The sequence below is a fragment of the Nicotiana tabacum genome, chromosome 23 (assembly GCF_000715075.1).
Source record: "Nicotiana tabacum cultivar K326 chromosome 23, ASM71507v2, whole genome shotgun sequence".
Classification (NCBI taxonomy): Eukaryota; Viridiplantae; Streptophyta; class Magnoliopsida; order Solanales; family Solanaceae; genus Nicotiana; species Nicotiana tabacum.
In genome coordinates, this window is record NC_134102.1 from 102,237,725 (window position 1) to 102,254,638 (window position 16,914).

At 36.7% G+C, this 16,914-nt stretch overlaps 1 protein-coding gene and 1 long non-coding RNA gene across 2 annotated transcripts; both read left to right on the forward strand.

Annotated features, from left to right (window-relative positions):
- The first annotated feature begins 5,190 nt into the window (after positions 1 to 5,190).
- Positions 5,191 to 5,592, forward strand: LOC142177308 (secreted RxLR effector protein 161-like). The gene has a single exon (XM_075245782.1). It carries the CDS (start codon positions 5,191 to 5,193, stop codon positions 5,590 to 5,592), a length of 402 nt encoding a protein of 133 aa, XP_075101883.1.
- A 2,017-nt stretch (positions 5,593 to 7,609) lies between these two features.
- LOC107783885 (uncharacterized) lies at positions 7,610 to 16,250 on the forward strand. Its single transcript, XR_012705880.1, has 3 exons — positions 7,610 to 10,844; positions 14,034 to 14,150; positions 14,696 to 16,250. It is a non-coding gene; the product is annotated as an uncharacterized LOC107783885 (long non-coding RNA).
- The last annotated feature ends 664 nt before the right edge of the window (positions 16,251 to 16,914 follow it).

Here is a 16,914-nt window from a genome sequence, read left to right on the forward strand (position 1 = left end):
TCCGAGATGACAATACATATGACGCGACAAGTCATATTGATGTGATAATAAATAAGGCAAAATACATAAGTTACCCTTAAATTATGAGTTAAATCCCTGTTACACACTTTCTGACCACGAAAATCATATTACACACTCAACCTTTACAGAATATGTCTAGTACACACTACTTTTGACCAGGTATATTACACGTAAAAAGTGCGCGTGAGGAGGTGAAAAATATGTTTATGCATCTTTATATCAACAGTTCAAATTTAATAAAGTTGATCCTATGGTCCAACTTAATTGTTTTTCTATTTTTAATTTCTTTTATTTTCCTCTCCAATCCCATGACCAGCGAAACCCCCCATGTTCTCTTCTATCGAACCCCATCGTTTCATTTCAATCAATTACTCCAACAAGAAAATGCAAGATTTTTTTATGTTTATGGGTGACCCAATAAGTTTAAGACCCATAATTAATATTTAATTAATGAGCAAATCTTATCCGTCCGATCAGTTACTTGATGAACGTACCGGATCAAGTGAGAACCTCTATAAATTGGTCATCTCTCTACCCATTAAGGTTACCGTATTTTATTTTTCTCTTTTCCATCACTAAAGTCGGCGATAACGAAAGCTAAGGTAAGGGGCGAGAAACCAATTTGAATTAACGCTTCCGCTTCACAATGATGGCTTACGATTCAGGTATGTTTTTTGTACGATTTTGTATAAGATTATCATGTTCAAGATCCTGGTATGCAATTAAAGTTTATGCTCACATGTGGTATCACGAGCCTGGATATTTGAACTGATAATCTTCGTAAAAGAAAGACTATATCTTTATGTTGATGCGTACTGTTCTAATTGGATTTGTAATAATCTCGTATCTGATTCCAGTTCTTTTAATTTGAGGATATCTAATAAAGTATGAAATTTCTTTTATAAACTGCTAGTAATAAATTATGTCAAATTTTCTATTTGAACGAAGAAAGGTCGGACGCCGTGATGAATTTTGCCCTGTGATGAATTTTGCTTAAGATTCACCAATAAAGTGTTACTACAGTTAACGAAATCTAATGAAGTTTTATATTGGGAATGAATATTTGTGAAATTAAATTACTCTACAATCCCACCTGAATGTACTTTTTTCTTTAAAGCAGTAACCTTCAATGTTTGATTCTTTATGTATTAGGTATCCATTTAAAGTTTGCCTCCAATATTTATGTTGTCTAAATTTCTCATTTTGAATGCCTTAAGGATATTATGTTCCAACGTTCTAAGCCATTATGAAAAATTCTTTTTTATGAAAGATTTAAAAATTAGACCAGTTACTGTTTAACTTTAGGCTATGAAGTAATTTATTTTGGTTTATTTAATAATTTGTTTTGGGCTATTAGTTGATAAAGCTATTTATTGTTTATTTTATGTATGTGATTAATGTGTATATAGTTTGTTAGTCACCAAAGTGACCAAACTAGATTGTTTAAAGTAATCACATGCATAAAATCTTATGATCTCTATTTTGTGTGTGCACTTGTGTTATATAGTTTGTTAGTCACCAAAGTGGCCAAACTAGTTTGTTTATGAAAATATGCATATATAAAATTATAGTTTATTCATGAAATTAATGAAATGCTTATAATTAAAAATTAGTGGATAAATTAATTTTCACTATTGCTAGAACTTAAGGATTTTACCCAGAGGTGAATCAATTATTATATGAATAGTGAATATGATGAGGTAAATTAATATTCTTAGTCAAATATATATTGTCTGTCCAAAGATGGCATATATATATTTGGTTAAAAATATTTAATTACCTATTAAAGACTAAATAACATTTAACTTATGATAGTGTGTCGTAGTATTTACCCAAAGGAGAATTGCGATATGCTTTAACTATTTTGTTGAATCCATATTGATTTGTGAGAATGTATTATCTATTTTGCAGCTATTTCTTTTCATTCGCATGCTTCGTCTGTTACTGTGTTCAACGGATTAAACTTCTCTGAATGGCGTGAACAAGTCCAGTTCTACTTAGGTGTGATGGATCTTGACTTGGCTCTGCTGAATGATAAGCCCGCTGCCATTACTGATTCGAGCAGTGCGGATGAGAAGTCTTTCCATAAAGCATGGGAACGCTCTGACAGGCTAAGCCTTACGTTTATGCGAATGAATATTGCCAACAACATTAAGAGTACTATTCCACAAACTGAAAGTGCCAGGGAATACCTGAAGTTTGTGGAAGAACGTTTTCGTTCTGCAGATAAGTCTCTCGCTGGTACACTAATGGCCGAACTCACGACCATGAAGTTTGATGGGTCGCATAGTATGCAAAACAATATCATCGAGATGACTAACATTGCAGCAAGACTTCAGACCTTGGGGATGAAAGTGGATGATTCCTTCTTGGTTCAGTTTATTCTGAACTCGTTGCCTCCTAAGTATGGACCATTTCAAATTAACTATAACACTATTAAGGATAAGTGGAATGTTAGTGAATTGTCCAGTATGCTTACTCAGGAGGAGTCAGGACTTAAGAAGCAAGGGAGTCATTCAATCAACCTCATGGGTCAAGGAGCTGGTAAAGGACTTAAAGTGAAGCCCAACAAGTTCAAAAAGAAGAAAGCACATGCTAAAGCTCCACAGGATGCTAAGAAGGAACATAAGGCAGATACGTGTCATTTCTGTAACAAGGAAGGACACTATCAGAAAGAAAGATTGCCTGAAATGTAAAGCTTGGTTCGAAAAGAAAGGTACAATTAATGCTTTTATATGTTTCGAATCAAATTTAATAGAAGTTCCTAAAAATACTTGGTGGCTTGATTCTGGTGCAACTGCTCGTGTATCTACTACGTTGCAGGGATTCCTTACGATCCAAACTACAAATCCAAATAAGGATTTCTTGTTCATGGGAAATCGTATGAAGGCTCCAATTAAAGGCATAGGGACTTATCGTTTGACCATGGAGACTGGACGTCACCTTGATCTATTACAGACTCTTTATGTACCTTCAGTTTCTAGGAATTTGATTTCTCTTTCAAGACTTGATGTTTATGGATTTGATTTAAAGTTTGAAAATGGATGTTTCAATTTATATAAGAATACTATTTTTTATGGTTCTGATTTTCTTAGTGATGGTTTATATAAATTGAAACTCGATATTAGTTTTTCTGAATCCCTTCTTACTATTCAATATAATGTTGGAATTAAACGTAGTTCACTAGATGAAAGTTCTACTTACTTGTAGCATAAACGTTTGGGTCATATATCCAAAGAAAGGTTAAAAAGATTAGTAAAGAATGAGATTCTTCCGAATCTAAATTTTACTGATCTTACTATATGTTTGGATTGCATTAAGGGAAAGCAAACCAAGCAAAGTAAGAAAGGTGCCACAAGAAGCACCCAGCTTTTTGCAATTATATACACCGACATTTGTGGACCCTTTGATGTTCCATCTTTTGGTGGAGAAAAATATTTTATCACTTTTATCGATGACTTTTCACGTTATGGATACATCTATTTGCTGATAGAAAAATCTCAAGCAACAGATGCTCTCAAAGTGTTTGTTAATGAGGTTGAAAGGCAATTAGATACAAAGGTGAAAATCATTAGGTCAGATAGAGGTGGTGAATATTATGAAAAATATAATGAATCAGGACAATGTCCAGGTCCATTTACGAAGTTTCTCGAGGAACATGGCATATGTGCACAGTATACTATGCCAGAAATACCTCAACAAAATGGTATTGCAGAAAGGCATAATCGAATACTTATGGATATGGTTAGGAGCATGATAAGTAATTCCTCATTATCCAAATCATTGTGGATGTATGCTCTTAAAACCGTTGTATATTAAGTAAGGCAGTTCCAAAGACCCATTTTGAACTGTGGACAAGAAGGAAACATAGTTTAAGGCACCTGCATGTTTGAGGTTGCCCGGCGAAAGCTAGAGTTTATAATCCACAAGAAAAGAAATTAGATTCTCAAACAGTAAGTGGTTACTTTATTGGTTACCCAGAAAAATCTAAAGGGTATGTGTTTTACTGTCCAAACCATAGTTCGAGAATTGTTGAAACCGATAATGCAAGATTTATTGAGAATGGTGAAGTTAGTGGGAGTGTTGAAAAGCAAAGTGTGAAAATAAAAGAGGTGAGGGTCAATATTCTATTACCCACGAATGTGCCTACTTCCACACAAATACCAAATATTGTTCCAGTTATTGAAGAACACTTTGACAATACTGAGGAACATTTGGATGAAACACTTCATGAAGAAACTAACTCACAAATATCTGACACAAATGAACCACAAGAAATGCCATTAAGAAAATCTCAAAGAGTTAGAAAATCGGCTATTTCGGATGATTACGTGGTTTATTTGCAAAAATCAGATTTTGACATTGGTCTTAATAAGGATCCGGTTTTATTTTCACAAGCCATAGAAAGTAATGAGTCTGACAATTGGATTGATGCCATGAAGGAAGAGCTAAAGTCCATGGAATACAATAAAGTCTTGGATCTCGTTGAATTGCCAGAAATTTCTAAAAGAATCGGGTGTAAATGGGTCTTTAAGACCAAACGTGATTCAGATGCCAATATTAAACGATACAAAGCCAGACTTGTTGCCAAGGGTTATACTCAGAAAGGAGGCATTGATTATAAAGAGACCTTTTCACCGGTCTCAAAGAAAGACTCGTTAAGAATTATTAAAGCGTTGGTGGCTCATTATGATTTAGAGTTACACTAAATGGATATGAAAACTGCCTTTCTTAATGGAGAGCTCGAGGAGGAAGTTTATATGGACTAACCAGAGGGTTTCGAAACTTAAAGGAAAAGGTCAAATGGTGTGTAAACTGAAGAAGTCAATATATGGACTTAAACAAGCCTCACGACAATGGTATATAAAGTTTAATGATACCATAACATCTTTTGGATTTGTGAAAAATACCGTTGATCGATGTATATACCAAAAGATCAGTGGGAGCAAGTTTATATTTTTAGTCCTATATGTTGATGATATTCTAATTGCTGCTAATGATTTAGGCATATTGCGTGAGACTAAAGATTTTCTCTCTAAGAATTTTGAAATGAAAGATATGGGTGAGGCATCCTATGTGATAGGAATAGAAATATTCCGTGATAGATCACAATGATTATTATGATTGTCTCAAAAAGGCTATATCGAAAGAGTTCTAGAGAGATTTAACATGAATAATTGTTCAGCAGAAATTGTTCCAATTCAAAAAGGGGACAAATTTAGTCACATGCAATGCCCTAAGAAAAATGTAGAACGAAAGGAAATGGAATCAATTCCTTACTCTTCTATTATTGGTAGTCTGATGTATGCTCATACTTGCACAAGACTGCATATTAGTTTTGCGGTCGGGATGCTGGGAAGATACCAGTGTAACCCAGGAATTGATCACTCGAAAGCTGCAAAGAAAGTTTTGAGGTACATGAAAGGAACGAAGGATTATATGCTTATGTATAGGAGATCCAAGCATTTGGAAGTTGTTGGATACTCGGATTCAGATTTCGCTGGATATATTGACACTAGAAAGTCCACGTTTGGTTATTTCTTCCAATTAGCTGAAGGAGCAATATCGTGAAAGAGTGCCAAACAGTCTGTCATTGCTACATCTATAATGGAAGCAGAATTTGTGGCATGTTTTGAAGCCACAATTCATGTATTATGGTTGCGAAACTTTATTTCAGGACTTGGGGTTGTCGACATCATTACCAAGCCGTTGAAAATTAACTGTGATAATTTTGCAGCAGTATTCTTCTCCAAGAACGATAAGTACTCAAAAGGTGCCAGACATATGGAATTAAAATACTTTACCATTGAGGAGGAAGTTCAGAAACAAAGAGTATCACTTTAGCATATTAGAACTGATCTCATGATTACAGATCCATTAACGAAAGGTTTACAGCTAAAGATATTTAAAGAACATGTACATAGAATGGGTCTTGGCTGTATTTATGATTGATGTATTTATGATGTTTTGACACTCTGAGCTCATTTATATGTTTCTGATATACATTAATGATTCATGTTTCTCATAATGGTGTACACATTATTATTTTGAGATGCTACAAGATAAGTCTCAATGAGATATTATTGCGGACCATAATATTTTATAGCTTATGGACCTGGTACGATGAGCTGCTAATGTTGTAGTATATGGAAGGGAGTATGTAGACAAATTATATATAACCGCCATAACTCACATTTAGTAGTTTATCGTGTTATAGAATTTATGATGGAGATTATAGAAGAGATTTGTTTATGCGCAACTAATGTTTATATGATTAAATATTAATGCTATATGATTATTGGGCCAAGTGGGAGAATGTAAGATTTTTCTATGTTTATTGGTGGCCCAATAAGTTTAAGGCCCATAATTAATATTTAATTAATGAGTAAATCTCATCCGTTCGATCAGTTACTTGATGGACGTACCGAATTAAGTGAGAACCTCTATAAATTGGTCCTCTCCCCACCCATTAGGTTACCGTATTTTATTTTTCTCTCTTCCATCACTAAAGTCGAAGGTAACGAAAGCTAGGGCAAGGGGCGAGAAACCAATTTGAATTAACGCTTTCACTTCACGATGATGGCTTACGATTCAGGTATGTTTTCTGTACGATTTTGTGTAAGATTATCATGTTCAAGATCTTGGTATGCAATTAAAGTTTATACTCACAGAAAAAAGCCAGTAATCCTACACTATTAAATGTCCAAGAAAGTTCTATTAATTTCAATCCAAGAAAATTCTATTAATGTTAGTGCATGGCTTCTTTGCGACATATAATTAGCAAATACTCGAACACCCAATTTAGAGAAATGCTGCAAATGTACTTCCCATTCATGGGCATCTTCGAAAAAGCTAAAATTTAAACTTTCCAATTCATGATTTTTTAGTACGAGCAAACAAATGGATACCCAATTCGAAAAAAATGCTAACAGTTAGACCTCTCCATTGATGGCCTTAACATATAAGCATAAACCCTGTTTAGAATATACAAAAATGACAAAATAAGAGTGCTTAGAGATGAATTCAGTACGTCAAAACCCAGAAGATCAACTCGAATTTAAAAGTTTTAGTCAAGAAGGGGTCGTTACTGGCCTTTGTTTTCCGATGACGAGGTCATTTCCTTGCGATGGATAATATCAACGATGTATTGAAGATTGTGATTTGGATGGGACCTATTTTTCAGTTGATTATGGTTATGGCAATAGCCATGGAGTGGTATTGGTGGCAGCCATAGAAGAGGAAGATACGAGGAAGAAGCAGACGGACGGGTCGAGACTCTGAAGAAGATGAGACACTTGTGTGTGTTTGGAGGGGGGTGTTTTCTATTTTTTCTTTTAAATATTATAAGTATTTTTTTTCTTTGAGAGGACACATGTCACAGCCGTATTGATGCATGATAATACACATATTTTGAAGAACTGGTCAAAAAAAAAATGGTCTTAGACATACTTTAGAAAGATTGAATGTGTAAGATATTTTATGTGTCAGAAAGTATGTAATAGAGATTTGGTCCATAATTTATAGAGTAACTGATTATTATCAAAAATATTTTTTTAAAAAATAATTTTAAAAAATATATTTATTAAAACAAGCTAATTTTAGAAGCTAAACCAAACAGATTGGGGGAGCAGCCCAACCTTCTCTCTCTCAAAATTTTTGCCCTCTATCTCTCTTTGTAAAGAGAGCAGCCTCCAGCCCTTTGGCTCTCTCGTCTCCCTCGTTTGAGAAGTTACCGGCGAACTCCGGCCAGCCACCCCCGTCCTAGGCTGTCTGATCTCGCTGCCCTACTCTCATCTCTCTCACCTCTCTTTCCGTTGCGACGAACTCATCGGGAATCGGTGAACCTGCAGATGGCGTTTCAGGTCTAACGAGATCTGGCCGGAAACGATGTTAAATCCGGCGACCTCGTTTGAAATCGACACCATGTTTATCTCATTTTGATGCTGACTTGTTTGTTATTGTTGTTGTGCTCGATTTTCTGGCAGCCTGTATTCCGATGACCGTCCGAGGAAGTAACGCCGGAAATAATACCGGTGAAGACTCCTCTTGCTCTGCCGTTTTCATTTTTTCCAGATCTGGACGGAGACTCAGATTTTGGCCCGAATTGTGCCGTTTCTGGTGACCATTGAGGCTTCTCTTACATATCTCGATGCTGCCTCTGTTTGGATCCTTGTTTACGCTGTTCTTTCGTCTGCTTTAATTACTTTGTTACTGTTGTTACTACATTATTTTGACGCGGTTTGGTTATATTTCCATTTTTTGCGTTCTTGATGCTTCTGTCTTTGTTGTTGCAATTGGGTTCCGTTTGGTTTGCTGTTGTTCTAAGGGACTTGTCCGGTTGTAATTTCCATGAGGCCGTAAAGCTCGTCGGAAATTGTCTCCGGACGTTGATGGTTTGCCACTGCCTCCGTCCAAAAATATTTTCAAAAAATAATCTTTCAAAAACATTTTCAAATAAAATCATTTCCAAAATAAATTAGTTTATTGTTTACTTTATACTTTACTAATAATTTCACTTTTCTTGTCTTGCGAGGTACTAGAACATGGAGTTGTTTTCGGGGGACGTCACCCAAAGACGAAAAGACAAATCTCCTTTCAAGCTCCCCGCTTCACACTTCCTATTCTTGGATGTATCCAACACGTAAAGTATAGTAAAGTAGTAGATAAATAATATGTTTGCTTGCTTGCTGTGATGTTTATCTATTTGTCAAACACTTAGGGTGAGTTGCATCCGGTAATAATCCTGTTAAATTGTAACATTGTACATTAGATAATTCACATAATTTGTATAAACACTTAGGTTGACAAATATGTATATTAAACTTGGCCAATCAATTAGAATTAACATACACATAATCAATCAGGTTAGTTGTATACTAAAATAAAACATGTCATCCTCTTTTTCATGAAAAAATAAAAACAAATCATTTTATCGTATTTCCTTAAAGCTATACTAGCATGCCTTTCTGACCTCTCTATATGTAATTTATTATTTAGTTAACACATTTTGAGTAGACATAATTTGTAAAGACATTAGAATTGAAATGTTGTGCTTTTCTTTGAGCGACTTGGGTCTTGTAGTCATTTGGGCTTGACTTACATAATTTGTATTTCAAGACCATGACTCTGAGAGATGGTTTTTAGCTACTCATTGAAAGATAATATACTTTTAGCGCGAATATCTCCTTGTGCCGATGGTATAATTTTCTATGTCATAAATATTTTGATACATTTTTCCTATACCATACTCATTCCATTTATCAAATTGATTCTTTTAGTTTATCTATGATCTATTAAGATTGTTCAAAGATTATTCTTTTCCATTCTTACCAACCATTTAGAGTAAATTTTATTTTAGTTTTTTTACTTAAATAGTTAATCTTTGCACATAAATTAAATTCTTTCAAAGGGTATTCTTTAATTAATATTCATTTAGTCAATCTGTAATGATTTCACTTATCACTACATATTATCTTGCACTCTCATCCCTTAAACAATTTCTTGTACAGGTTCATTCATTTTAAAATGAAATTCTTTCATACTTCATTTATTAAACTAAAGTGTTAGACATAACGTTTGTATATCATTTTACCTTGTCTTGTTTGTTGTTATTGTTCCTTATTACATTTTATACTTTAGCTAAATACAAACATTATCCCATCTTCACGTATTCTCTAAAAATACCAAATTCTTCTTTTAGGTCTTGTGCACCGATTTCAAAGAATGTAAATTATTTCATACTCTTTGTTCATTTACTTTTGCTACATGTGCATGTGAATATAAACATTCTATTATTTGCTTGGTATAGCTAATTGTCCTCTATGTAATTTAACTTTTCAATTAATCTTGTGAATGACAACCAACTCTCTTCTTACCTTATTCATTACATAAAAACTATCCAAAGATAATTCTTCACCTTTTATTGTATGTGTGTTCAATCAAGACTAATCTAGTATAAGTAAATTGCTTGGCTTTAATTATAAGTCGAAGTTTCCTCCTATACTCTATTTTGAACCTAATTCTTTCAATCAAATCCCCAAAAAGATTTTGTTTATTAATTTGCTTTGCATAACTTGTTGTATATATTTTACCAGAAACGCAATAGTTATGCTTTGAATATTTATTCGCTACGTGGCAATTGTATTGACTACTCTTTGATAGAAATCCTTTGTGATGTAGTTAATCATTCTTTTGAACCTTCCCTCCCTTATTTGATTGAGTATGCAGGAACCACATTCTGTGGAGTTTGAGGGATGCTTAACACCTTTCCCTCGAGATAACTTGAACCCTTACCTAGAATCTCAATGGTTTCGCAGATTATAATTTAGTGCATATTGCATAGTGTAGTATATGTGTCCTAGTATACTTTAAATATTAGGTGTCTTGTGCAAAATATGGTGCAACAACTTGCTTCCCGGTATGAACTGGTTTTAGCTTCTCAATCTATTACATATCATAGGCCATTGAAAATTAACATCAATTCTAGGCATTTGTTTTGAAATAGCCGCTTTGATAGTCCAAATGCTTTGATGCTTAATGTGATTCAAATGAAATCTCTTTTGACTGTCGTATCTACATGAATTCCTTTATTTCCAGATTTCCTAACATATCACAGTAGGCGCAATTTGGAGGATCAGTTTATGCACTCTATTTTGTTCTTCTCGTCCCACCATCTTTTGAATGTTCCTATGATAGTGCCAGACTCATGCTTAATACCCAGGGGATTGCCAATTTCATTCCAAATGTAAATCGCAGCATCACTATTCATGAAAGCATGTTCCATAGTTTTCACCTGTGCGAAGTTACACCAAGAACATCTAGAGGTAATGTTAGTACCAAACCTTCCTGCAGTATCATTAAAAGGTAATTTTCTTTTAAACAATCTCCAAGTAATAAAGGAAGTTTTAAAAGGAATAGAATTATGCCAAACCTTACTCATGAATTCATTTTTCTACCTTTTCATTCTGATGGAATGCCAGGCAAATTTATTAGAGTACTGACCGTCTTTTGAGATATTCGAAACATGGAAGTCCTTGTAACAATTACCAATATCTAAACTGATAATGGCATCAATTAGGTGAGAAAGGAGGATTTGGTTCAACTTATCAATATCCCATGCTCCATTGTGTAAAAAATTGTTCACTTTAAGTTTGACAGATTTCCCAGGGCCCTGTATTAGCCTAGCTAATGGACCATTACTTGTCCAATTATCCCACAAGAAGCTGGAATTACCACCTTGAATATTCCATGTGATATTAGGCTCTGCTTTGACCTTAGTCTTCATTAATTGCTTCCATGTATGAGAATTAGATGATATGGGTACTTTGCTCATTGGGTGAGATCTTTTATAATTGTGATGACCCGATAGGTCATTTATAGTTTTAACCCTCAATTCTTTGTTTTGAAACCTTGAATAGCTTCGTTTAACCTTTCTCGATTTACGTGCACAATTCGTGTCGTTTTCCCAAAGATTTTATGTAAAAAATTGATGAAAATGTGAAATCGTGTCTTAAAACTCATTTGAGTTGACTTCGGTCAATGTTTTGAGCAAACGGACCCAAATCAGTATTTTGACGGTCCGGTTGGGCGCATACCCGGAATCTAATTCAGAAGTCCTTAGTTCGAATTAACGCAATTTATTGAAAACTAGAAGCTTAAAGGTTTAAAGAATTAATAAGTTTGACCGTAGTTTGACTTTGTTGCTACCGGGTCCAAATTTTGGTTCCGAAACTTGGTATAAGTTCATTATTGTCTTTATGACTTGTCTGCAACATTTGGTGCAAAACGGAGTTGATTCGACATAATTCGGATGTCCGGTTGGAAAACTTGAAAGTTCTTAAGTTTCATTGAAAATTTCATTTATTTTGGTGTCCGATTCATAGTTCTAGGTGTTATTTTGGTATTTTGATTGCGCGAGCGAGTTCGTATAATGTTTTGGACTTGTGTGCATGTTTGGTTTGGAGTCCCAAGGGTTCGGGTGAGTTTTGAATAGGATTCAGAGTGGTTTTGGACTTAGAAATCATAGCTGGTGCAAGTTTCATCTGGTGCTGGACTGCAGACTTTGCAAATGCGAGATTTGGCTCGCAAATGCGAGCCTCGCTTTTGCGAAGGATACTTCGCATTTGCGAGCATGGGCTGGGACTGAGGTTCTAGCATTTGCGATAGTATCATGTTTATGTTTGCAATTGCGACCCAATTGTTCACATTTGCGATGGCAACAAAGGTGTGAAACCTTCGCATTTGTGAAAACTTTTTTGCATTTGCGGGGTTCGCAATTGCGAACCCCAGGTCGCAATTGCGACGTCTACGCTTGGTCAAAAGACGAGAAAGACGAGATTTTAGCTCATTCTTTTAAATTCTCAATCCTAAACTCCTTAGAGGCGATTTTTCCAAGAGCTTTTCTTCCTAAATTAATTGGTAAGTGACTCTAATCTACTTTCTTTCAATTACCCATTACATTTCATAAGATTTCAATATCAAATCTAGGATTTCCATTGTAGAATTAGAAATTTTTGTAAAATTGGGATTTAGACTTCGAATTGAGGTCGGATTTTGAATTAAATTGCATAACCGAGCTCGGGAGTGAATGAGTGATCGGATTTTGGTCCGAACCTCAGGTTTGGATCAAGCGAGCCCGGGGTTGACTTTTGTTGATTTTTTCAATAATGATTTGAATTGAACCTTTTTCATTCGTGAGTAGTTTCTAAGTTTATTTTGAATCGTTTGGTCAATAATTTGCTAGATTTGGTTGGTTTGGAGGCTTCTTCGAAAGGCAAGGCCGTGATTAAATTTTGAGTTGATTGCGGGGTGAGGTAAATGTTGGGTTTAACCTTGATTTGAGGGAATTAGGAACTCTTGAGCTATGTGCTATGTGAAATTCATGTGTAGCGGCGTATATGCGAGGTGCCGAGTGTATATACGTCGCCAAAATACTTGTTTCCATGTTTTTTCCGTATTTCATTAATTATTTCATTTCATGTCTTAACTGTTACATGCTTTAAATGTTTCCCATGCCTTTATTTGCTACTTGTCGTTTATTATTCTCGTGTTGAAAATATTAGATTCTCCAATGCTTCTATGATTTACTACTACTTGCCTTAACTAACTTACTTGTACCCTTTATTTTTCATTTATTTGACTTGTCTAATAAGACAAAAGTGAGTTGCTCTAGTGGTGAGTAACTTCCACTTTCAATTAAGAGGTTGTGAGTTCGAGTCACCTCAAGAGCAATGTGGGGAGTTCATGGAGGGAGGGAGCCGAGGGTCTATTAGAAACAGCCTCTCTACCCTAGGTCTGCGTACACACTACCCTCCCCAGATCCCACTAGTGGGATTATACTGAGTTGTTGTTGTTGTTGACTTGTCTTACTGCTTAGTATTAATCATAGTAAATTCTTAATTTGGGACGAGATTTCCTTTCTAGTTCTGCTTCATATCCGTTAATCGTAGAGATTCTTGTGATTCGAGTTGTTAAACTGATCTATTTATACTATACGGTGGGATCGGGTTACGCGCCGCAACAGGTAAAATAAGGATGGATTGATATGGTGAAATAATGGTGAATTTATATTGATACAGTGGGATCGGGTCGCGTACCGTAATATATGAACTAAGGGTGAATTGATATGGTGAAATAAAGGTGAATTATGATATTGATTCTGATTATATGGTGGGATCGGGTTGCGTGCTGTAATATATATTTACTTATTCTTATTAATATTTAAATGACGAAATAAGAGTGGATAGTGTTGTACGGTGGAATCGGGTTGCGAACCGCAACAGTTTATGTGTTTTTATTCCTTATTGTGCTGTGTTGGCTTCAGTACTTTCATATGAGACTCTAAGGATTGGTATTTCTGGCATTTACTAATTTTCTTCGAAGATTGAGTTATTTTCATAAGTTAAATGCCTTATTTCGTTTTCATATTTTCCTTTCATGTAATTATTTTATACTGCATACATGTTATATTAAGTGACCTGCCTTAGCCTAATCACTATGCTCGGCACTTACAGAGTACATGTGATCGGTTGTACTCATACTATATTCTGCACTTCTTGTGCAGATTTTGGCACTTCTTGTGCAGATTTTTAGTAGATTTCTCGGGTTGACTATTAGTGTGGAGACTTGAGGTACAATTTCTCGGTATTCGCAGCCCTGATGCCCCCTCCCACTTTATCTTAGCTGTGTATTTTTTCTTTCAGACAACTTTACGTTTATTCAGACCTTTATCTGTAGTATTTTAGTAGCTCGTGCACTTATGATATCAGATTCAGGGCTATATTTGATAATTCAGTTGTTATAGTTTTTCGCACTTATTTCAGAATTTACTTTAGTTATTTCAGTTTTTTTTTATATTATTATTATTTAATTTGAACTGTTAAAAATGGATAAACTATTCTAATATTGGCTTGCCTAGCAAGAGAAATATTAGGCGCCATCACGGTCTCAAGGGTTGGATTTCCAGGACGTGACAAGTTGGTATCAGAGCACTAGGTTGCCTAGGTCTCACGAGTCACGAACAAGCTTAGTAGAGTGTGGAGGATCGGTACAGAGACGTCTGTACTTATCTTCTAAAGGCTATAGAGTTTAGTAAAAATGTTACTTCTTCTTACTCTGTCGTACGATTTTATTCTATCATTGATGATTGAACCCTTCTATTCTTGTTCTCTCGCAGATGGCGAGAACACGCACCGCATCTACCGCTAGACAGGAGTCGGAGCCCCATGTGGCAGCTACGATTAGGGGTAGAGGTTGAGGTCGAGGTCGTGCCAGAGGCCGAGGCAGAGGCAGAGGCAGAGGCAGAGCTCAACATGAGTAGCAGCACCAACTCCAGTAGTAGAACCTCAGGTAGATTTTGATGTGGATGTTCCAGCTCAGACTGTACCTGTTGTACCAGCTCAGGTCCCAGAGGAGTTTATAGCCACTCTTGTACTTCAGGACACTCTAGTCCATTTGGTGGGCCTTATGGAGAGTGTGGCCCAGACCAGTACCTTTCCGGTGGCACCATCCATCTCTCGGGCTGGGGGAGGAGCATAGATTCCCGCTACTCACACTCCAGAGTAGGTGGCTCCCTAGTTCCAGACTCCAACAGCCCCGCCAGTTTGCGTAGTTCAGTCGGTTATTGCGGCACATGCCGGTAATAGGCCCGCTTTGTCTTCTGAGGCTATGTTGAGGTTGGATAAGTTCACCAAACTCTTTCATGTTCATTTCACTAGCGCACCTTCTGAGGACTCACGGGATTTTTTGGACCGTTGCCATGAAGTGCTGCGTAACATGGGTATAGTTGATACCAATGGGGTCGATGTTGCCGCATTTCAGATGTCTGGTTCCCCCAGAGATGGTGGAGGGATTATATGTTGACTAGACTAGCTGAGTCGCCTGCACTTATCTGGGATCAGTTCTCACAGCTATTTCTAGACAAGTTCATCCCTGTCACCCTGAGAGAGGAGTATCGCAGGCAGTTTGAGCGACTTCAGCAGGGTGGTATGACTGTCACCTAGTACGAGACTCGATTTGTGGACTTAAACTAGGGAGGCAGGGGTGCTTTTGGTAGAGACCATCTTCCCAGGCCATTTCATTCAACTCTTCAGGCATCTCACAGTGCTTCAGGGAGTCGTGGTCCTTATGTGCCTTATTCTGGGCAGCCAGCCTATAGTGCACCATCAGCTCCTATCAGTGCGCCTCTGATTCAGAGCTATCACCGTGGTTATCCGACCCATTCGGTTTAGTTTCAATTTCAGCAGCCACACCAGCAGGATGGGTGTTTTGAGTGTGGTGGTATGGGGCACATCAGGAGGTCCTGTCCGAGGTTATTGGGCGTCATGCCATAATAGAGTTCTCGTGCCATGGTTCCGGCACCGGTTGCACCACCGCCCCCTCAGCCAGCCAGGTGCAGGGGTCAGGCAGCCAGAGGTGGGGGTTAGGCTGTTAGAGGCAGAGGCCAGCCAACTAGAGACCGTCCTAGAGATATAGTTCAGAGTGGTGGGCCCCAACCCCATGTATTGTTCCTAATTTAATTCGGGATCTACTTATTCCTACATGTCATCCTATTTTGCTGCATATCTGGTTGTGCCTCGTGACTCTTTGAATGCTCCTGTTTATGTGTCCACGCCTGTGAGAGATTCTATTATTGTTGATCATGTCTATCGCTCATGTGTGGTTACTATTGGGAGTCTTGAGACTAGTGTAGATCTTCTACTTCTTGATATGGTAGATTTTGATGTCATCTTGGGTATGGATTGACTGTCACCTTATCATGCTATATTGGACTGTCACGCTAAGACAGTGACTTAGCCCATGCGTGGTTGCCTCGATTAGAGTGGAGGGGGACTCCTGGCCATTCTACCAGCAAAGTTATTTCTTATGTGAAGTGTCACGACCCCAATTCACCACCGTAGGATGTCGTGATGACACCTAGTCTCTAAGACTAGGTAAGTCTAACAAATTTGCGGAATAACATAATATAAAATTGAAGCTCAATTCTCAACCCATGAAATAAATATAAACCGCAAATCAATAATTACAACTCCCAAAACCCAGTGAAAATAAGTCACAAGCTTCTAAGAGAAAGTAGTAAGTGTTTCTATCCATCAAAGTCTAAAGAGAATAAGGGAAACAATATAATAAGGATAGAGGGGGACTTCGAGGTCTGCGGACGCTGGCAGATATACCTTGAAGTCTCCACGTACAGTCCAGCTCACTAGTATCTGGCATGGTAGGAAGAACTTGGATCTGCACAAAAAGATGTGCAGAGTATAGTATGAGTACACCACAACGGTACCCAGTAAGTGCCAAGCCTAACCTCGGTAGAATAGTGACGAGGTCAGGTCAGTGCCTTACTGGTTTAAAAGAAAAGGCAGAAGATATAATAATATTTTGAAATGGCTGAGAATT